General features: G+C 38.0%; 1 protein-coding gene across 1 annotated transcript in view; it reads right to left on the bottom strand.

Moving 5' to 3' along the window:
- Positions 1-23,439, bottom strand: part of LOC139716891 (uncharacterized) — a 154,897-nt gene extending 131,458 nt beyond the window's left edge. The window contains exon 1 of the mRNA XM_071628418.1: positions 21,894-23,439. Within this exon, the coding sequence (XP_071484519.1) occupies positions 21,894-22,350 (457 nt within the window). The 5' untranslated portion in view covers positions 22,351-23,439. The remainder of the gene's footprint in view (positions 1-21,893) is intronic.
- Between the last annotated feature and the right edge of the window lie 311 nt (positions 23,440-23,750).

Here is a 23,750-nt window from a genome sequence, read left to right as displayed (position 1 = left end):
CTTTATCTTTTCTCTACTCTTTCTTTCTCGAATTCATTTGATGAAATCACATGATCTCAATCTAACATTAATGTACATTTCAAAAGCAGAGCTGGAACAAAAAAAAAGGATAGCAGCACAGGAAAATATGCTTTCTTGTTACATGTCTTTCTTTAAATAAACTGTGTGTTGATTTGTTTCTGTTGAAAATAAATTTATGGTAATGGTTTATCTAAAATTTGTTTGTAAAATTTCAGCTATGGGTATGGTTGAATTGCAGAATTTTTAAAGTATCATAAAAATATCATAACATACATCACAATATGAAGAGTTTGTTTGCAAAAACCGATAAGTCCATATTTGCCAAATGGAGATATTTGCGATTAAAGGTCGAGAAAAATAAAGAGAATAATAAGAAAATTTTTGCTTCCTTTGACCATAACTTCAAAAATGTACCTTTATATGTAGTGACCAATTTATCATTTAAAAGGTATTGTTTTGTACTTTATGACAGAGACCGTACTTCAAAATCTTCAAAATAATGGACTTATCGGTTTTTGCGAATAAACTCTTCATATGTATGATTATGTATCTAAGTCATCTTCATGTACATGAATTATTATTAAATTCATGTACATGGTCATGATCATGACAAAGAAATGGATGTGGGGCTGTAAATTGATTCCATCCCCATTCTACAGCCCTTATCTAACAAAATCTAACAATCTTACATAACTGGTACACGAAACGCATGTCGTGGAGCTGATTTCTAAATATAAAGGACTTTATAATCCTTTCACTCCTTGCTACATAAATTTCATCCATCAACTTCGTGTTTGAAAGACATGCATATACACACACACAGACACAAACCAGTGACACAAACCAGTGACATCATTACTGAAACCAAAATAATGAATCAAATAATATTTCTATATTCAGTTCTTGTTAACCTTTCCACAAGAGCATATAACATAAACTTTTATATAATGCCTTGAGATATCCTTGTCATTTGATTGGTTTTTGACATTGATCATTTCACTATGACGTCATACACATGTAAAACGCTTGCATTTGCAGTGTGTGTATATGACAGCGATCTAGCGTAAAGCACTCAGTGCGCACTCTCACGTTCTCAGATTTTCTCTTGTTTCTTAATTAGTACAATGTACATGTAAAACATTAAATGAAAAGGATTAGGTGTTATATAAAGCAAATAATAAATGTTTCCATTCGTACAATGGACAGATATTTTATCGTGTTTTGTCCATTGCACTCATAAATATTCATTATTTGTATGATATAATACTTTTTTAAAGAATGCAAATGACGGTCATTTGTAGCCTGACATGGAGACCATAACATACATGTACATTGACAAGAGGCTTCATTTTCACACACTTTAATGAGGGCTGTTTATCACAGCAAAATGTCGCACTGTCATTTATCATACATGTAAATACTATAGGACAGAGTATTGAGTAGACCTTGGTCAAAGGAGTATAGAACTACATATTTCTCTACAGACAGCTTAAGCATGCATACAAAATACATGCAAACAGGTGTATACGGCATGTCATATTCACAGCTTGAGTTCCAACAATATACATTGTACTTCAAATACAGCTATATACAAGGACAAGCTAAGGATGATAACATGTGAAATAAATATCTGCTCTAATTAAAGTTTTTTTTCAGTGAAATAAAAAAAATCAACTGCATAGGCTTACTAATGTCATAAAGTAGGATCGAGATTTGTCAAAAGATACATGTACAGGATACTCTTTTTCCATGTTATAATACGGTTATTCTCACAATCCTGCCCAGGCACATTTAAACACAAAGCAATGTCAAATGTGGTACGTATATCTATTAAGAAGAAAAAAATGTGCTGAGGATGACACCATACCTTACATATTTAACAAATCTCCCTTACAAAAAATAAATAATTCCTACAGTAGAGGTTCACCATCTATTTACAGTCAATTTGTGCATGAGAGTCTGTATCACAACTAGTGATAATACATGAAGTTCTGCACACATTATCGAAGTGCTCATAAACTCTGTATGTATGTAATATTTCACAGGATGATTTTGGCTGCTAGGCCATGGTTGAGGTTACGCATGAAAACTTCTTGTTTCCCCTACTTAAGGTGACATAAGGGGGTCAAAACATCAACATTGTCACTTGAGACAATAGTACAGGCAGGAGGCTGTAAATGTGACAGTTTCAGCTTTTACACATCTGTCATGAATGTACTGTACCTTCAGAGCTTGAAAACCATATACAGTATTATTTAACATTTTAAGAAATCTAAATGAATGACATGGTTTCTTGACGTATTAGCCATGATGATAGAAAATGGGTTTATGAAACACCATCCTTCAAACAGAACTGATTAAAAAAAAATGCATTATTTTTGTTTTCTTTCATGTCCCTCTTGTATGCTGATATGAAATTGATGAACTCTTCATAAACTCCAACATGCAATAATCCAAAGAAAATCTATTCATCAACTATGGCTTTTAGTAGACATATGGTATTCCACACGTAAGGGTAAAAAATAGACAATACCTTTGTTCATGTGAAACTCTGTAACAGATACAGGTTTTGTTTTGTTTTGTTTTGTTTTTTTTTTGATAAAAGAAAATGTTCCATAATGCATTTACCATGCCCTTGCAGTGATCACTACAGTCAATTAAAATTTGATCTCTTCTAAATATACAGTATCACCATCAGCATCAGATGATGGACTTAACTGAACATCTTCACTACAAACACAAAGCCAGGATAGTAGGATACTGTAGTCACCTAAACACATGTACATCACTACCTTACCCATGTTTCTGAGCATAAAGTTCTAAATGAACCATTTGGCACACATTAATATTGTGTTCATAAAATGGATCAGTTGTAAAGACAAGGCAAGTGCCATAATGCGTCTCGCCCATTTGCGTACAAGAAATTGTGCGTGAATGCACTAGAACAGATAAAAAAAGAGATATAACAGATGAAAAGAGATCTAAAAGGGTACAAATTTATGGCAAAAAAGAAATGTGCCATAAAAGCTTAACATTGGGCCCTAAAAGTTTGTCGACCCCTGCCTGTGACCTTTGACCTTGTGGTGACTATCCACTCCCCAGGAGACATCAACCATCCAAGTTTGGTCACAAATGGACTTATGGATCAAAAAATATGACCCATAATAGAAACGCACCATGAAAACTAAACATTGGGCTCTAAAAGTTTGTTGACCCATGCTTGTGACCTTCGACTTTACCATGTGAGCTCCAACGGCACCATAACATGAATGTATTCCAAGTGCATCCATCACCCAAGTTTGATTGTCATTGTAGCAACATGTGCTGAGTTACATGTGATAAGAGAGTCTTGCAAGTAAACTTTAATGTATGACCTAAAATGACCTTTGACCTTATCATGTGACATGTTATGGCACCATAACATGAAGGTACCCCAAGTACATCCATCATCCAAGTTTGATTGCCATTGTAGCAACATGTGTCAAGTTACGTGTGATAAGAGAGTCTTGCAAGTAAACTTTAATGTATGACCTCAAATGACCTTTGACCTTATCCCGTGACCTCCAACAGCACCATAACATGAAGGTACCCCCTGTTCATCTATGACCAAAATTAGGTTGTAATCTAAGCAACTTACAGTATGTGAAGTTATTTGTCAAAAGAGAGTCTTGCAGGTAAATTTTAACATAGAAAAGAGGTCAATAGCACAATCAGGGTATGCAATTGTGTAACAGGGCAAAAATGAAAAAACTTGGTGAAAATGCTTTTTTTGTTGTTTGTTGTAGCCGAGTGTTCAAATTTTCATTTCATGTAAAGAAAGAGTCAAAATTTTGCATTAAACTGCACATAAATCAGCATTTAAATTAGGGGTGTCGAATTACATTGAAATGACTAATGTATTGGAGAAATTCATTTAAAAAAAGGAGAATGTTTTTTCATCTGATATTGCTGTTAGATATTCCTGATAAATATCCCTTTCATTCACCACCAGCACATAGCCATGACATATATATCACAAAATATGAATGAATTTCATATTTTCACTTCTCGAAATGGATGATCAATTTTGTAGGCATTATTTTGAATTCAAGTAAAACCACTTTTACATATTTTATCATATTTCACTTTTGCCAAAGAGTGAAGAAGCGAAACTTTCAGGAATAGGTAACAGACATATAGTGGCCATTATTACAAATTTTTATGAAATTAGGGCTGGTACTTTGGAAGATATTATACTTTTCATCAAAAAATTATCTGTACAGTTTGACCTTGAATGTTCGCACAGTGTTTGGATCAATTCTCATATTTGTAAACACAGATAGAAGAATGAATGTGAGATTTATGATGACTTGAGTTGATATCCAAGCTGTGACACTCAAACAATGACATATCAAGCCAAAATACTATGTTTTTGCTTATGATATCTTTAGAAATTGAACAAGCATTGAAATATGAACACTGAACACTTATCATATGACCTTCATGCAGTATAACATGGGCGTGTATCGCACTTATTTATGCTCAGCAATTTGTAAAAATATAAAAAAATAAGTTCCTATTGCTCAAATTTGCTAAATTTTTCACACAATAGATTTCTACTTTAATATGAACAATTCATGGTTAAAAAAACAAGGATATTCAATAAGGGGAAAAGATTCTTTAAAGTAGTCAAATTAGGATATACCTCACTGAAAATACTGAAAAACGGCTGCACTTATCTTACTCAGCATTCGAAAATGGCTCAAAACTCAAAACTGGCTGAACATTTATTGGCAAACGGCGCACCATATTGTAGTGTGTCTTCAGTACTTTCAGGAAAAGCAGAAAAATAAGCTGTTTCTCCATGTATAGCTGTACAGCATGGGTTAAAAGGTCACAATGTCACAAAAATAAGCCAGCATTACACTCCTACCAGGATGGGACTTCAGACCTTATAACTTTCTCCAGCTGAAAGAACCACTGTGTTTTTATTGCATGCAAGCAATGCCAGGAAAAAATCCATTAATTTGATACCAAACACATAGGGGTAGACTTAAAATATGGACCTCAAATCTCGATTTTACGTAAGTTGTAAAACGCTTTTTTGACGCATTACGTGGGTTTTGGGGGACTTTTTGGTAATTAATCTTTAATAATTAACAGTAAATGAGAAGAAATTAGCTATTGTCTTACCACATGTGATTACTGATGTCTTAGCATGCTGCATGTGAATTTTTAAGTCAGTTGGTGCATTCTTTTTAGAACAGAAGTTACAATTTTTTAAAGTGAGAAAGTCATGATTGCATACCCTGATTGTGCTTATCACCAAGAGAGTCTTGCACATACATGTACTCTTTAATATATGACCTCTTATGACCTTTGACATCATCACATGACCTCCGACAACACCATAACATGAAGATACCCCTATTACTTCTATCACCCAAGTGTGGCTGCCATTACTGTAACAATTGCCAAGTTATGCATCATAAGAGAGTCTTGCAGGTAAACTTTAACATTTGTGACGGACAACCGACGGACGGACGGACAACGGACGGACGCCATTTGGATTCCTTAGTCTCGCCTTTACCTCTGGTGGGTGAGACAAAAGCCAAGTTTTCTTTTTCTGAACAGCTGTATGAATGGGTTAAATTACTTTCCAAACTGATGAAAAATTTCCTCTTCGCATACATGTCTTCTTTTTTCTTTTCTTTTTTTGTGTGTGTGCGTTCTCATTGTAGGTCTGGATTGCTGTCTCTTATCCATGCATACAGCATGCAGTTACTTCAGCATAAAATATTCTGATACGGTTAAAAGCAAGAAGTAACCACTTCTCTACAAAGCTTGCACATTTGAAGAAACACCATGCTTATAGGGGAAGGATAGTAACTGATCAGTGGGAATCAGTGGGAATGCTGGGGGATGATTGTTCCAATCCTTGTGGTATTCATTTAAGAGTACATTATATATCTATTGTTGTGTGGAAACTATTTACACTGTACTTCAGAATGGTCCTGTATTCAAGTAATAAGCAGTTCAGTGTTTCCAGGATAGCATGCCTGTACAGTGTTGGGGCAATCATTAAAGGGATAGTACAGTTTTGGTTGAGATGAGAAATAGGCTTTCGAATTTTTGCAAGATACCAAGAAAACACTTGATATAGCACAGAGCATACCATTTTAAGAGGAATTCAAAGTTTATTTCATCTTATTTGATGAAAATCGGGTTTGGAATAACTGAAACATCCAAAAACAAAGTAAAACAAAGCGATCGTTACAAAGTGTGGGTCCCACACTTTATTAGAATCGTTCTTTTTTGGATATCTCAGCCATTTCAAAACCCATTTTTATCAAATAAACGTTGAATTCCTCATAAAATTGCATGCTCTTTCATATTTCAGATGAGATTTCTCATTATCTCACCTAAAAATGTTAGAAACCTGAAATTAGGTCTCAACCAGAACTGTACGATCCCTTTAACAGGCCGTTAACGATCGTCCCTACACTGTATAGGCATGCTAACCTGGAAACATTTAACTGCACATTACTCGAATGAATCCCATAAGGATTGGAACAATCATCCTCCAGCACTCCCACTGATTCCCACTGATCAGTTACTAGCCATCCCCTTTAATAATAACAAGTTTGTTTTTAAGGTTAGCTCATCATTGCCATTTTTTGTCTTCCAAGAATCCCTGCAAAAATCTTTTGTCCAGTTCTTCAAAAGTTTGTTTCTTTTTACATGTGAAATGTCATCTGGCATGACAATAACAAGCCCTTCAAGTATACTATGACTTTTGTCCGAAAAGTGTCATTAATTTGACAAACAAAGTGAATCTTTAACATCAAGTACACTTAAAACTGGGCATGAGACTTGCTTATCATCGGAGGTACCTTCACAGACAAAACAATTTGAAAACTTTGTGATTATTTTGTACAAACACATATCATGATGGCTCTTCATGCATATAGCACAAAGCTGGTATCCACAAACACTGCAAGGAAAGGGCTGAATTAAAGGTCTCTAATGTGCATTGACATATTTTATATATATATAAAATATACTTCTATGGACAATACTTTTGCAAGCCTGTTTAATAATTGTTAAGGTTCAGATTGTACAGTAGAGAGTTAGATGTATTTCACTGATGATTTCTTATAACACAGCTTACATGGGCCATTGTATTGTTCTTTCTCTGGTTAGCATTTTCCTTACCCAGTAGCACTGTGACAACTGAGTGATTTCTAATCGCTTCTGGCTCAGATTCTGAGATGGCAAGTTAAGGCAGAGATGTTCCTTCCCAAATGACAATCTGGAGGATGCTCTCTTGGTACAGGAGGATGGGGACCAATTGGGTTAGGTGGAGATATCTGGTTGAATGATGTTCTGCTCAATGGGTTAATTTCTGTGCTGGAGGAGCAAGAGGTCAGCTCTGTTGAGAAGGTGGGACTGATGTGCTCCTAAAAGAGAGAGGACAACAGAAAAATTAAAAAACAAGGAAATTCGATGTATCCACTAGTATCTATTTGCATATACAGTGGAAACTCGATATAACGAGATGGTCGGGACCGAGTCATTTTCCTCGTTATAGCCGATATCTCGTTATATCAGTAGGCATAAAAGAAGGCATAACATAAAGACATTAATTTGCACATGTGGGACTACCCATCATATTTCAATCAATACTGATAACTTGATATTGTGTGTGAGGGAATTACTCACCTTTATGGGTAAGAAGATGTTTTTCGCTAAGGAAATCCAAACAAGAATGTGTTTCTTATTAATTGTAGATGTTTGAATTCGTAATTTTATATAGCTTGCGATTGTATCAAGATCGTCTGTGGATTGGTATGTGGTTATCCTATATGGGTGTGTGTTGTGTGGAAAGCTTGAATATGGTCTTGTGTGTGTATGTGACACATTCTGTATGTACATTATGACTGCGTGTGTGTGAAGATGGGGAATTCCCTACGTAGAAGGCCAATCACAGCATCAGATTGCCTCACACCTGCTAAACGTCATGATGATGTCATCAGTGGCGTATCTAGGGGGGGGGGGGGAAGGGGGGCACGTGCCCCGGGCGCCACTCCTTGGGGGCGCAAAAAAAAAAAAACGAAGAAGAAGAAAAAAAAGAAAAAAAAAAAGAAAAGAAGAAGAAGAAGAAGAAACTCACCGGAAAGGGGGGGGGGGGAGAAGAATGGTGGGGGGGGGGGGGGGGGGCAGAAAACCAAATCAAAAAAAGATAAAAACAAAACATAACGATGACTCGGACAAAATGACAGTGTTTATTGTGTTCACACAAGAATTCCATGTTATGTAAGCTGAAATACAATTTTCGGCTCGCTCGCTGCGCTCGCTCTCTAAATTTTATATAGAAGAAGAAGGTAAGAACAAAATGTGATGATGAAGCGGACAAAATGACAATGTCTATTATGTTCACACATGTCATTTTATATTTAGCAGACAAAATGTTTCACTGAGCAGCGGCTGCAATTTCTTTCGTTCTGAAGCGATCGCCAATTGGATCAAAAGAAGGCGCCAACGGTTCCGAACATACGGGGGGGGGGGGGGGGCGCCAAAAAAATCAAACAAGATAAGAACAAAACGTAATGATGACGTGGAAATATACACATTTCGGCTCACTCGCTCGTACTAATTTAGAGTATTTCTTCAAGCCCTCAGTTTGTTGGTAAAAATCGTTATCTATAAGGCCGTCACTATATCTTGATTAGAATTGTAAGATTTGATAAGCAAAAAATGACAAGAGTTCCATGTTTTGTAAGCTGAAATACAAAAATTTTCGGCTCGCTCGCTGCGCTCGCTCGCCAAAATTTATCAAAACAAAAAGGAGATCAGAACAAAACGTGATGATGATGACGCGGAAATATACAAATTTCGGCTCACTCGCTCGTACTAATTTAGAGTATTTCTTCAATTCCTTAGTTTGTTGGTAAAAATCGTTATCTATAAGGCCGTCACTATACATTGTATCTTGATTAGAATTGTAAGATTTGATAAGCAAAAAATGACAAGAGTTCCATGTTTTGTGAGCTGAAATACAAAAATTTTCGGCTCACTCGCTGCGCTCTCTCGCCAAAATTTATCAAAACAAAAAGGAGATAAGAACAAAACGTGATGATGATGACGCGGAAATATACAAATTTCGGCTCACTCGCTCGTACTAATTTAGAGTATTTCTTCAATTCCTTAGTTTGTTGGTAAAAATCGTTATCTATAAGGCCGTCACTATACATTGTTTCTTGATTAGAATTGTAAGATTTGATAAGCAAAAAATGACAAGAGTTCCATGTTTTGTAAGCTGAAATACAAAAATTTTCGGCTCACTCGCTGCGCTTGCTCGCCAAAATTTATCAAAACAAAAAGGAGATAAGAACAAAACGTGATGATGACGCGGAAATATACAAATTTCGGCTCACTCGCTCGTACTAATTCAGAGTATTTTTTCAAGTCTTCAGTTTGTTAGTAAAAATCGTTATCTATAAGGCCGTCACTATACATTGTATTTTGATTAGAATTGTAAGATTTGATAAGCAAAACATGACAATTAAGAGTTCCATGATTTGTAAGCTGAAATACAAAAATTTTCGGCTCGCTCGCTGCGCTCGCTCGCCAAAATTTATCAAAATTAAAAAGGAGATAAGAACAAAACGTGATGATGACGCGGAAATAAACAAATTTCGGCTCACTCGCGCGTACATGGGGGGGCATTTCATGAAGCAATTTGTCAGATATTTCGTCTGACAAACTGTTAAAAGCTACTGAAATCCTTGCTTCTGATTGGCTGAAAGCAAATTTTGTCCGACAAGTTGTCGGACAAAATGCTTCATGAAATGCCCCCCCCCCTGCTGATTCAGAATATTTTTAAAGTACTCAGTTTCTTGGTATAGATAAATCGTTATCTATAAGGCCGTCACTATCTTGATTAGAATTGTAAGATTTGATAAGCAAAAAATGACAAGAATTCCATGTTTTGTCAGCTGAAATACACAAATTTTCGGCTCGCTCGCTGCGCTCGCTCGCCAAAATTTATCAAAATTCATTACATTTAAATCACCCTCAAAAAGACCCCTTTTGAGGGCTTGAAAAACATATAATGTGGACTTTGCTTAAAGTCTCTACCGGGATGGGGTTGGGGTTGAACACTAGTCTTTTTCAGAAATTAGGGGCGCAATTTTCGAGCTTGCCCCGGGCGCCGTTTTCCCTAGATACGCCACTGTGTATACAATAATGTAACATTTTCTGCATGTATCAGTGTGCGCGCACACACACACTTACACGTACAGTATGCAGTGCTAGCTGGAGTGCACTGAAGAAAATGATTATGTGTGTACAAGACAGTTTTTGGCGCATCAAGCTTTACGATCTCGGAAGATGATAGCACAGGCGAAGTAAAGCTTTACCGAAGGCATTTTGCTTTACCTCGCTATAGCAGGTTTGATTGACTATGTTTTTCTTTGTTTGGAAGTCACAAAATTTATCTCGTTTTAGCAGTTATTTCGTTATAGCCGATCTCGCTATAAGAGTAGCATTTTACATAGACTTGTGTGGAAGGAAATTTGGGACCGGGAAAATTTCCTCGTTATAACCGATATCTCGTTATAGCAGTGTTCGTTATACCGAGTTTCCCCTGTAATAGCATAGGCTATTTGACACTTTAGACGATTCATATTACTTTGATGCTATTGTGCAAAGTTTTCCACAATTAACCCCATGTATGTTCTTGAAAAAAAATGAATGAAAGAAGAAAAACCAAGAAAAGGTATACAATTCAACAAAGGGTAGGTTTTGCCTTTTACAGATTTTCTAGTGAAATTTCCCATGAGACTCATATATTCTGGCAAAATGTACACATCAATGCAATACACTGTCTTTGACACAGTACTAGTCTCATAACCCGTTGAGGATGGACTGATTTTGCTACAACATGCATTTCCCATAGACACCTTCCCAAGTATACTTGCGACTCATCCTCAACTGGTTAAGAACCCACCTCTTTCTGACTTTATTGTACTCACCATTCAAAAACTAAACAACAAAAGATTGCTTAGAAGTTGTCATAAACTAACAACATCAGACTCTAGTGAGTCTACACTGTAGGCCTACAGGAAACATTATAAAATTCTGATGTACAACCAATGTGGACTCTTCGGTACTTCAGCACAGAACCTACCCTAGCCGCCTTTACGTGTACAAGCTCAAAGAGACATATACATTGCAGGATTGAGAAACATGTATAAATCTGGAATCTATGCTTTACTTCTTGATTTACAATGTATATACAGGTACGGTAGGGTATTACTGGACAGCAAGGTAATTCCGGACGTGCACATTTCCACGTACTAATGACATCCAATACATTGTATGCGCGGGATTCCTAGACTAGCCTCACAGATCGTGGTATCAACCAAAATCATGAAAATGTGCCACAAAAATGTAAAAAAAAAAAAAAAAAAAACTACTTTAGATAAAGATGTCAATTAATCTCAAGATTCTTTTGCATATGAACTATATGAATACTGTACATTCAGATTTGATATTTCACAGTAAAACATGAAATTTGACCCTCATTGGCTGATTTTTTCCTTTGTCCTCCACTCAGTAGGAATGTGCAAGGTAAATTGTGGGTATGAATTAGGATTCTGGAGCAAGGACACAATGTGAGATGTTGATTATTCCATTACGAAAATCAAGACAACTTTTTTGGAGAGGGGTATGTTTGAAGTCTATTTTCCAAAAATCAGATTGAACTATTTTTCGTAATTGGCTTTGTGAATAACTGGTGCTATTTTTGGCCAAAATATCATCTGAGTACAGAATTCAGAACCACAGGGGAAAAAAAAATGTCCAGTGACAGTACCGTATCCACTCTCAAACACAAATCTACAAGTATAAGAGCTGATGTAATAACATACTGATACTATAGAGTGTGTGGCACGAATGTATCCGTTATAGAAATATTTGTAAGTTTTGATGAACTTTCTTCACAAAATACATGATGGACACACATGCAGTGCATGGCGCCGCATGGGTCTGAAAAGGTAGCCTAGTAATCGACTGGAATTTACGGTGATCCCCGAAAAATATTGAATTCAAAATCTAACGGTCAATAAAAATGTACTCAAAATTTTACCTTCCACTTTCATTACTTTATCGGAGTTTCTAAAATGATACTCTCTTCAACATACCACTGTATTTATAGAACTCTTCATTTAAGGCATGCAAATGGGATTCCCTACCTTTAAGTTTCTATCGCTAAAAATAGATACAGGATAATTTTAGGGTGTCAATGTCTTGGACACCCGATCATCATACCCCCTGGAGCACGCGTACGTGTACTCGTATTCAAGAGAGCATCCAAGTCTTGGCACTCTTTAATTGCCCTTGGTGGTCGGATGAGAGCTCTCATACGCGTACTGATCAAGAGTGTAACCGTACATCAGAACCAACCCATGGGACTAAACTGATACGTGATGATGAAAGGACGTTACAATTTCCCGCATCATAAAACAAAAAAATTCCAGCAACTTGGTGAAAACTATGTGATTTCTGTCGCATTGAAAACCATTGCGACTCTATTTCTTTTTCCAGCTCACGATTGCTCCTTTTTTTCACTAGATTCTAACGTTAGACTAGTAGTAACAACGGAGTAATAACGTTAACACTGTCATAGCCATAGGGGACTACTCTGGAAATAGTCTAGGCCCCACCACTGCGTGTGTCCGTACTTGTTTATACGACGGCTCGCCTGTTTAATAGATGCATCTAATGTACATGAATGTTTTTTAAAAAAAGAGTGGTTTTCAGTGATCACTTACCCCACAATTCTTCCATGATCAGTACAATTTGCAAAGTCTCGCGATTCCATGTTGTTCTTTTCTGATCTTCTTCTGGGTGCAAGTGTTTTGGTACTGTCGCGACATTATCATGCAAAGGCGCGCGCGCGCGGGGAGGCGTACGTAGCGCGCGAGCGGCCGAAAAGCCGATCGAATGTGAACGGTGCGTAAGGATCAAAAAGTGCAATTTCGAGGGGCTGTTTTTCAATTAAGTGCATGTTTAATGAACAACTCTGAAGTATATTTGATGATACCAGTACCAGAATGTATAGAAAAGATATATTTGTTGCTGACACCTTTGTAATGAAGATATACAGTTTCCTCTTTCCACAAATAGCCAAAAACTGAAAGTCTCCTTTATGTCGCTTTATAACCCCTACAGATATACACGATGAAAACAACTAACCTATCCTGTCTTCCACCTTTAAATTATGATACATGACCGAGTGGTAATGCAGAATAAGGTTGGTTCCCTCTAAACGAAAAAGAGTGCAAAAGACGCCAATATCCTTTCAGTAAGATGGTACAAGTTGTGCAATCATTAAGGAGACAGCAAATTGTCTCCTTTGAGAAACTGTCTCCTTAATATACACATTATAACCCCCATTTGTCTCCCTAATGTGGGCTACAGGCAAATATATATATAAACATGTTGCGAATTCACGTATTGGCTTCAATATAACGAAGCATCAAGAAATAAACTAGTAATGCATTATTTTGCCAATAAAGAAGGAGTTTATTGTACTCCAATTTTCGGTGGCCTCCACCTTCTTCAGGAGTCTCGACGGGGAATGACGGTACCAAAAAACAAAACAAACTGAACAACAAATTGAACCCGTCGAGACTCCTGAAAAAGGTGGAGGCCACCGAAAATTTGAGTACAATAAACTCATTCTTTATTTGCAAAATAATGCATTACTAGTTTATTTCTTGATTCTTCGTCATATATCTATATATATATATATATATATATATATATATATTTATATACATATGTACAGTGATGAAATGAAAAAAAAAGATGAATTAAGATACATAGCGAATTTATCTGAGCTTAGCTATGCCATCGAACTTGTTGCAATTTTTTTACTGTACTTTAGATTGAATGCAGCACTTAGTGATATTAAAAAAAATTCTTCAGATATCCATAAAATGAATAAAGACGTAACTAAATGTTCAATCAACTATATCCATATGATCTAATAAATAAATAAATATGTATATATGTAAACATATGCATTGAATATCTGCATATAAATTATAATAGTTTTATTACAGCTCAGAATTATATAAGCCATGCAGCGTCTTTAATTTGTCCGTCATGTGGAGCCATTCAGTGAAATAAGCACACATACCATAGGAAGGTCAGAGAGCAGTTTGTAACATGATAACAGGGAGAACGTGAAGGCAAATTCTATTGCCCGCTGATTCAACGCAGATGAGAGCAATTTTGTGAAAAGAGAGGCATCGTTTCGTGCATTCCATTCAATAACGATGCGTCTTCATGAAGAAATGAAAAGAGAAGGTACTTTATAAAGATACTTCTCTGACGTCATAAGACAGGCACGTGACATGATGGAGACTCGGACTAAAGACAAAGTCGACACTGGAAGGCATCACAAAAAAGAAAAAGACTCACAGGTATTATACAGGATAAACAGCCAATGCAAAGAAATACAGACGCGCAGAAAGTTGTTGTTGTTGTTGTGTTGTGTTCTGTTGTGTTGTGCCGTGTTGCGTTGCGTTGCGCTGTGTTGTGTTGTGTTGTGTTGTGTTGTGTTGTGTTGTGTTGTGCTGTGTTGTGTTGCGTTGTGTTGTGTTGTGTTGTATTTTGTTGTGGTGTGTTGTGTTGTGTTGTGTTGTGTTGTGTTGTGTTGTGTTGTGTTGTGTTGTGTTGTGTTGTGTTGCGTTGCGTTGCGTCGCGTTGCGTTGCGTTGCGTTGCGTTGCGTTGCGTTGTGTTGTGTGGTGTTGTGTTGTGTTGTGTTGTGTTGTGTTGTGTTGTGTTGTGGTTGTTTAATGTTTGGGGCTTTTAGTTTGCGGGGGTCGTCCTGATGAAAACCTGAATAGTTGCTACTATACCCTCATTACCCACTGGTCAGCACATAATACTAGAACATTTGTTACAATGATCCCATCTTCTTGTTGACTATATGTACACGTATCCTTTCTCTGTACAAACTATATTTCTTCAATGAAGAAGAAAGAGACGGATAGAAAAGAGAGAAACGTCAAATCCGTATAGTTTCTTATTTCGATTTATGCCATGTGGTGTGTTACAATGAACGCAAGAAAGAAGAGTAATGGTGATTTGTTGTAAATAAATGGTCCAGTACGTGTTAAGTATCGCTTTAATGTTTGCTCATGAGACCCATAAGTATCATCGGAGTCATCCCACTAGACCAACACCGACGAGTGTACAGCCCACGAGTTCGACTTTGAAAAAAGGGTCCATGAGTCATACAGCCCATGAGTTCGACACTAGGTAAAAACAGCCCACGAGTTCGACAGATAGAACACGGGGCTTAATGTGTCGGTCTCGTGGGCCTTGTTAGCTTAGTGTCGAACTAATGGGCTGTATGACTCGTGAGCTGTATAACTCATGGGCTGTATGAATTGTGAGCTGTGTGACTCGTGGGCTGTATGACTCGTGGGTGTCGGTCTCGTGACGTGCACCCGTATCATCAGCGCCGAGATTTAGATGTCAACAAAGTGACAAGGCAAATTCGGTGAAATAAGGTGGCGTAGGCGAGGTGAACTCTACCACACCCTTTGTCGCAGGAGGAGCTTAGGCGTGAAAACGGCTTCAAACCAGCCAACACAGCCCTGCATTGCATTAAGCTATCAAGTCTCAGAGAAATGTCGTTGCCTTACTACACAAATAGAGAGGAGTCAATTTCTAGTGCAAGAACACCAACCAACTAACCGACCAAACAAATAAACAAACAAAAAACACTTTGAATAGTTCCGAAGTAATTGTCTCCAAACTGCATTCTCTTCGTACGAGGGAAAATACAATCAAAACGAAAGATTCCGCAGAAAGCTCTTGTGAATTTACATTAAATGCAAAATGTTTAAAAATATCTACCATTTCAAACAAAGAGAAAAGAATAACTGCATCATCCAACCAAAGCAACGGATTTAAAAAAAATTGATGAAATTCCATATCTTTACTCCGCCCTCACGTGATAGAAATCATTTAATGTCACTATATGCAGCAATCTGCATTGTTGGGGGGGGGGGGGTGTCAAGTATGTTCTCACAAAATGTTTGATTTTTTTTTTTCGCCTCGAAATGGGTACAGTAGTGAGCCACTTTATTTAAGAAAAAGGGACAAAAAAGTGCAGATTTACAACTACCAAAACACACTCGATTCACTTTTCCCGAGAGATTTTGATCTCCCCAAAACCCATCTAGTTGCTCGTTGCCAATAGGTTATCTTGTAAGTGGAATTCGTGCGTGTGGGGGAACCTACACTTTGGCACGTTTTCTGTGTACATGATTCTCAAGGGAGAGTACATTGAAGAACTTGTATCGATACATTTGGCAATTGCGGGGGTTGGCGCAGGGATTTTATCGAATAGATTAGAACATGTAAGAAGTCATGTCTCGCGAAAGAATTGTGCAATTCTATCGCTATATTAACCGATGGGTCCCTTTTTAAACTGAAACATTTTTGTTTTATTCATTAAGTGCACACATGTGCACTTAATGAATAAAAACATGTTTCATGGGGACTGTGCCCTTTTAAGTACCTTGTTCAACTGGAGACAAAATTTGAAATCTACACGCAGTCTCTACGGAAGTGAAACTCTCGATCGCCACCTGTGTAAATTTCAAGGAAGTGTAAATTTCACTGAGTTAACTCTTGAAGAACTTCAAACTGATAGTGGAGTTCGCACAACCTCGTCCTTATGTACACGACAGTTTTGTTCTTTTCTCGGACCCTAATTATCAGAAAACTATTGAGAGACGTAGGCACTCATGAAATATACAAGTTCATCAGCTGATGATGTCAGACACCTGTGCAAACAAAATTCCTTTAGGCAAATACATACCTCATGTATCATTTGTCTTTTCAAGTGCCTATGTGGTAATGCGAATAAATGAATAACGAAAGAGAGGCACAAGTAGTCATTGATTGAATGTATCACTTACATGTAATTCTAACGATTGAATTGTACGGTCGGAACATATCTCCAGGAAGCGAAATACAGAGTCCAATACATTTTGGCAATTACAGCCGAGAAATGATGACAATTCGTAGCTAGTCAATAAAAAAAAAACCATGAATGCTTGTTACGTATATGGAGTATGAATTCATTGAAGAAAGATAGTCTTATCCATAAATTCAGACTGGAACACACAATAAACACGAACGGAATGTCAACACGATACCAGTATCATTCAGCTAACAATGTACTTAACTCCGCAAATCAGTCATTGAGACAACTGTAGAGATAACATTACGACTTGTTTCCTGTGTGATGTCTTACTTTTAGTCGAAACAGGTGTATGCGAGATAAAAAAAACATGCTATCGCTCCTCACTGTTCTCCCGCTGGTAAAGATAATGGCTTTTGATGCTTTTACAAGAGGGTGGAGTTCTGGTGGTCGTTCTCCTTTAAAGCATGCAACTGCTCTGCTCGGGTGTAAAAAGTAGATTCAACCCCAAGACAGTGTCCTATTTCACAATCTTATGTGACAGTAACTTTCACCCTACGAGTTTTCTTGTTTGCTGATTGAAAAATTAAAGAAAATATGTATGGTCTTGTCTTTTATGGAGTGTGTATGTTATCTTCCTATAGCTGTTGTATAGAGGGCTTGAAAACCACAACATTAACTCTTTTTCTCTCCATTATCATAATTGATATTCGCAGATTACAGGTATTTCTCACATGATACTAAATAAATAAATGAATACACACATACAAATCTACATGAAATAAATACATACATACATACATACATGTACATACATACACACATACATGCAGAAATACATACATACATAAAATAAATAAAAAATAGATGAATAAATAAATAAACATTTGATTAAACATTATTATTGAAACTAGACAAGGACACAATATTTCATTACCAGAAAGAATGTGATCGTTTAGAACGCAAGCGACTCGTCTGGAACAAGTATCACATGAACTCATGTACAATTATGAATTCTGACTGTCCAACCACTCCCTCTACACAATTCCACCAACACTCTGGAAAATATGGAACAGAGCGCATTTAGATTGAATGTGTAGCGAGGGAAGGCGGTGGATATTGGTTGGTAGAGAGGGGTAAAAGCAGGAGGAGGAGGAGGAGGAGGAGAACGGTGAAGAGATATTAGGAGGCGAGACTTGATGAAGAGTTGAGAGATTACTGCTGGACTCTAGAGTAATCGATTCTAGCCCAGAAAGGTCAAGTCACATATATCGACTTGTGGAGAAAGGATCTGGTATGACACCAACTCTTGTGTTTACTGGACCGAGGACTCCAAGATAGGTCTTCTACTCATATCTATACCGCAGTTTAATATCTGTGCCGTCTTTTCTGTGACACTGTCACAAAATCAATCTCTATTATGTTCATCAAAATGCACTACCTAGTACCTATACACACTTCACACACACACACACACACACACACACACACACATTATATATATATATCTATTTTATATATCTATCTATATATATATATATATATATTCATATTCATATATATACACACACATATATATATATATATATATTATACACACACTGTGTATATTGCATATACATATGTTTAGATATGATATACATTTACATGCACTGCGCGTGCGTGCGTAAGTATTATACACATTAGATCAAAGACAAAAATATGGAAGCCATTTAGGCCTATACGTTTGAATTCCCACTGCTCTTTCGCTTTTCCAATCTGTTTACCTCACTCATCGCTTCTTCTTCCTCTTTTTTTTTCTGCTGGAACAAAATTCAAGCTGACAATTCCCAAGATCAGTACGTTAAATGGCTGATAGGTCGCTTTCCATGCCTGAATGACCACTGACCACTTAAGCGGCGGGAGGGCGGCGTATTTACTTTCGTCCGCACACCAAGACCCTATTAAAGTGAGGCACGGGAATAATATTTCGTGCGAGATGAAAATTGCTTACCGCAAGAGAGAGATTGAAATGTTAGAAGATAGTTAGCCAAATTCAGGGGGAAAAATGGTCCGGAGTGATAAGGAAATTCCTCATGGTATCGGTATTGCGAATATCAATTTTCTTTACTGAATTCTTGGAATACATTCTTTAAAGATTACTCCTTTTTTATCATACTTACATTTACATCTGCATTTAATACCTTATGTACATAGACCTACACACACATATATATATATATATATATATATATATATATATATATATATATGAATATGTGTGTGTGTGTATGTGTGTATGTGTGTTTGCATGTGTTTGCAGCAGCTGACATTGGCACGTCTTATGGTTTGTCTTTCCGAAGTTTTGGGGTGTGATGAATTTATCGCGTGCTCACACAAAAACGATTATTAAAAAAAAAACCTAATAACAAAATTAAGAATGATAATAATGACAAACTAATAACCCGACCATGGCATTGTGGAGGACGTCGATTTGTTTACGTTGTTCTTTCACTTTTATCGATCTCTCTTTTTACCCCCTCTCTCCTTTTTCTCTCTAGCCCTCCTCTTCTTTTCCCCCTATTCTTTCTATTCCGGTCTCTCTTTTTTTATGAGTGTTTTGTTAAACGAACAAAAAATGAAAGCTTATAAGACAGAAACTATGAAATCCGTGAATATATCATTCGGAGAGGGAGAAGTGTTTGTTTTAGTTTGTTTGAATCTTTCCTTGTTCTTTTAAGTAATATGTATGCATAGCAGCCTCATGATAACGAATGATACTGTAACGCCGGTGGTTCAATGCTGCAATGGCGTTACAGTAGGTGAGGGAAACATTTTTTATTTAAACGATCCAGAGCTGTCACACCATACCTCGCAATAAACCAGAATTGGGTTCGATCCCAACGTAAGACAATCTTATCTCATTGGTTATGATGTTATCACAGAAGTGACCAAACGTAGAAAGTATCCATCACGCCACATACTAGTATTATGTACACATGATGAATGTGTCGTGTAAGTGTTAAAATTGATTGCGGTACTGTGACGGCAGGCGGATTAGACAAACCGAGAATTCAGATTGATTACTCTTCTGTTTGCTTGAAGCTGTGGTGCGGCTGACTTGATCGATGGATACGCTGATAACATGACCGATTAATGAGAGGAATCCAAAAGATGTCATCATAATTAGCTGTCATTTCTCTTGCTGCTGTCGTGGTTATTGTTAAGTTTTTGCCGCCATTTAGCTTTCAATTTTCCCTGTTATGAGAGCGGCTGTCGAAAGTTCGTCCAGCTGATAACCAGTCGACTAGACAGTGCTGAAATAGGATTCGGGTTTGTCATTTCAACGTTTATTGGCTACATTCATGTGTCTGTTAACAAGGCCTCTGCAATAATGTTAGGAGCAGCGACGCTGAAAGAGATACCAGCTTTGATTGGATGGTAAGCCCCAATGTTGCGCCTCGGAGATATGGGAGGCTCAGTGCTCCATCCCTTGATACGCGGAATATTGCTGAAATCATCAATTGTCTGAGTGTCTGCAGACGACGGTAAGTGACGACACATTGAACTCCAAGCGGCTTAAGCATCCTCAGACGTGTCTAGAATAACAACTACTTTGACGCATACTGGGAAAAAAAGAGCTAACTCTATCAACGAAAATGCATCGGCCGCAGCTACATTTCTAGATGAAGACATCAAGATTTATTAGATTGCATTGTACGGCTGAACTTTCAGTGACCCAGTATTGTTTTTCTGCCATCACCTTGACAACTATTTCTTCAGAGTGTGCAGATTTGTCTGTTTAACTTCAAGAAATAAAAGGAAATAAGTGATAAGTACTATTACTATTTTTCAGTGTAAAGCACAGCACTGAATAAACCTTGCCGTTGTCGAGATAAAGTCTCGTGACTTTATTTGAACTTTTAAAAACATCTCTCTAACACTTCAAAACGTGGCCAAGATCCAAAAAAAAAAAATGTTTGTCTATGGCGCATGAAAATAACACAGCACAAATTTTCTTAAAAACAAGTTTAACTTATTATGATCTTTCATTGTTCAATCCAAGCACTTTCGATACAAAACAAGCTCAAACTCGAAGCTGATTTAAAAAGCGAGGAAAAGAGGCTGGACTAGAGTTAAAATGTCTTCTTCCATATGTCGTTTTCCTCTTACCCTTACCCTCTTTTCATTTCTCTCCTTATCCTTGTTATCTTTCTGATGCTCTTTCATTCTGTATTTCTTTCCCTTTTTGATCGCCTCGTTTTTGTTTTCTTTTTTCTTGAAGTTTCATTGAAAAAGTATCAATTATGGCCATTCATGATTTTGATTTGTAGATTCTTGTACCATGTCGATCAATGACAAAGACCTGTCCGTTGCATTTCTAAGTCCCTCCTTCTTTTCTGTCATCGCCAAGTCAAGTTACGTGCTTTCATCTATCATTTTTTCATCATAAACACACCTTAACTTATGAAGCAATTTCGCAATGTCTTCCGCTTGATGTGTTTGTGGTGGGTTTTTTTTTCATCGAAGTGGAAGTGCAATGCTGAGTTTCCCAAATCAACAGTAAGAGCAACAACTCACACGCAGAGCCTTATATACTGCGACTTGAAGCAAACTCCCACTTTAACAAAGGAATACATGAACCTTTGACTTATCTATCCCTTCCTATATTGTACTACACCAATTAATTTTGATATTGATTTATTCAACAGACGACTGTCGAATGGTTGCAGTTGGGAATGTAACGAGGAATTATGGAAACCTTGATCATGGAATGACACACACCGACCTATGATCAGCTGATAATAAAAATGATAGCGCGCACTGCAAAGAACAACAAGAAATATTGACAAGAGAAAATAATACAAATAATCATAGCCATAAAGTGGGAAGACTTACCAATGGTGCTCAAAACAGTGAGAGAAAACAGCATAGCTCCGAAAAAGGACCACTTCTCTGTGTCGTCAAGGTATTCCAAGAAGACAATGGAGTGTACAGCGTAGTGGCGTTGCTTTTCCTTCATTCGGTCGATGGCCAGGTCTGTCCAGTTTTTGGCGGGAAATCTCTCCGCCTCCGAGTACAACTCCAAAAATGTCTGCTTCATCTCTTCGTGAATATCTTCCCTTAGCTTCATCTCCTTGGGTCCCTCGATGGAGCGGAAGACCAGAGCTCCGAGGAACAGGTAACCGCAGAGCATGGCGGTCAAGCCGATGTAAGAGAAGAGAAATTGGACGAAGACGCGGAAATAGTGGCAGCACTGCTCACCGGCACTTGGCCGCTCAACGATGTCGACCCGGCCTTCCTCGATGTCGAGCAAAGTGGGACTGTTGCCGGACGCTTGTAGGCGACGTTCCATCTCCCTGGAGGTCCGTGATCCGTGTCCGACGAAACGACCAGAACGCAGCTAACAGCTTTGCTCAATCAAAAAAAATAAAAGACGAACTTTTGGCTAATGTTGGTGTGTGTGCGGTCGAGCACCCGGAGAACTCGGACCAGGTTAGCTGTTTTTCGCTTACCTGCATCGCTGTATCCTATACCAATATCTTGAGGCAAAACATATCTCTTCAAATGCAAAAATAACCTCCTACATATACATCACTCATGTCAGAGACTCGGTGCATCTTAAAGTGAAACATAAAAATAATCAAAACAAAATAAATCCAGCCGCACTGGGCAACACTGCAGATGTCTCAAAAGCTCAACGCGACAAATAATTTCCGATGTCAACAAGAACAAGGGCCTATCCGTGATATAGAATCCCAGAATTTGTCGTTAATTTCCGATTATCTCCTTGGGAAAGTGGGCAGGAAGTCCTTCCAAATAGGTTCGCACTTGGCAGCCCCTGGACGCCATTACTAACTTATTCACTTGCCTCTCTCATCTCCACTGCGTCAGAAAGAAACCAGCAGCGCTCTAAAATCCTGTGAAATTATGACGTATTGATAGCTCCAACATAATACAAAAGTAATGCAATTAGAAAAACACACTATGAGCATACAGGTTTATAGATACATTTACGGTGCACATATTTTGAGGTTGTAATTGCAGCTGCACTTTTTTTTCTCTCGCTCTCGGCAGCAATTTCCCTTCGGCCAGTGCATTTCAATCATCGTCGGTCTCGTTTTAAGATGCTGCGCGCCGTAGCTGGGCGATGGTAAGATCACTGAAGATGGTATCGAGCGAGGTGTTACAACGTCCACGGCCCACTCCGGGGTAGCAATCCGAACGGCAGACGATTGGCCGCCCCTCTGTTTTAATTCGTTATGCCACTTTCAAAACCCTACCATCTATCTCTCTCGCGCCATCTTTTTGCCCCGCTTCTTTGCTCTCGTAAGAGTTACCGACCTCCACTGGTAGTTCGGACTCTTACTGGTGGTAGTTTCGTGGTGACCGGAGGAGCGCTACCAATCGTTTCAACCGAGCGCACGCACTGAGCTCGGCGAGCGAGCAAGCAGAGCGCTCAATTAGTGAGTGAGTGATCTTAGTGGGATAGGCAAAGTGAGAGCAGACCGTCAGAGAGAGGGGGGGGGGGGGGGGGGAGTCGAAAGGAGAGGGGGGAGAGAGGGAGTGAGAGAGGGATGGAGACCATAGCAAGCTCAGTCTTTTTGTCTCACTTGCCTCACTATAGGTAAAACCGTTCCTGCTTGTTCTTGCTTTTTCCTCTCCTTTGAGCGGGTGTGCGAGCGTGCAAAAAGAGCCATTAGATCACTAATTGGGTTGGACCGTGATGGTCGCGGTGGCGGCTGTGCCAGTAGA

Source organism: Diadema antillarum, unplaced genomic scaffold, assembly GCF_040938485.1.
Source record: "Diadema antillarum isolate AM-2024a unplaced genomic scaffold, OU_Dant_1.0 scf00000071, whole genome shotgun sequence".
Lineage (NCBI taxonomy): Eukaryota > Metazoa > Echinodermata > Echinoidea > Diadematoida > Diadematidae > Diadema > Diadema antillarum.
Note: the sequence above shows the minus strand (reverse complement) of the source record. Positions and strands in the feature narration are given on the sequence as shown.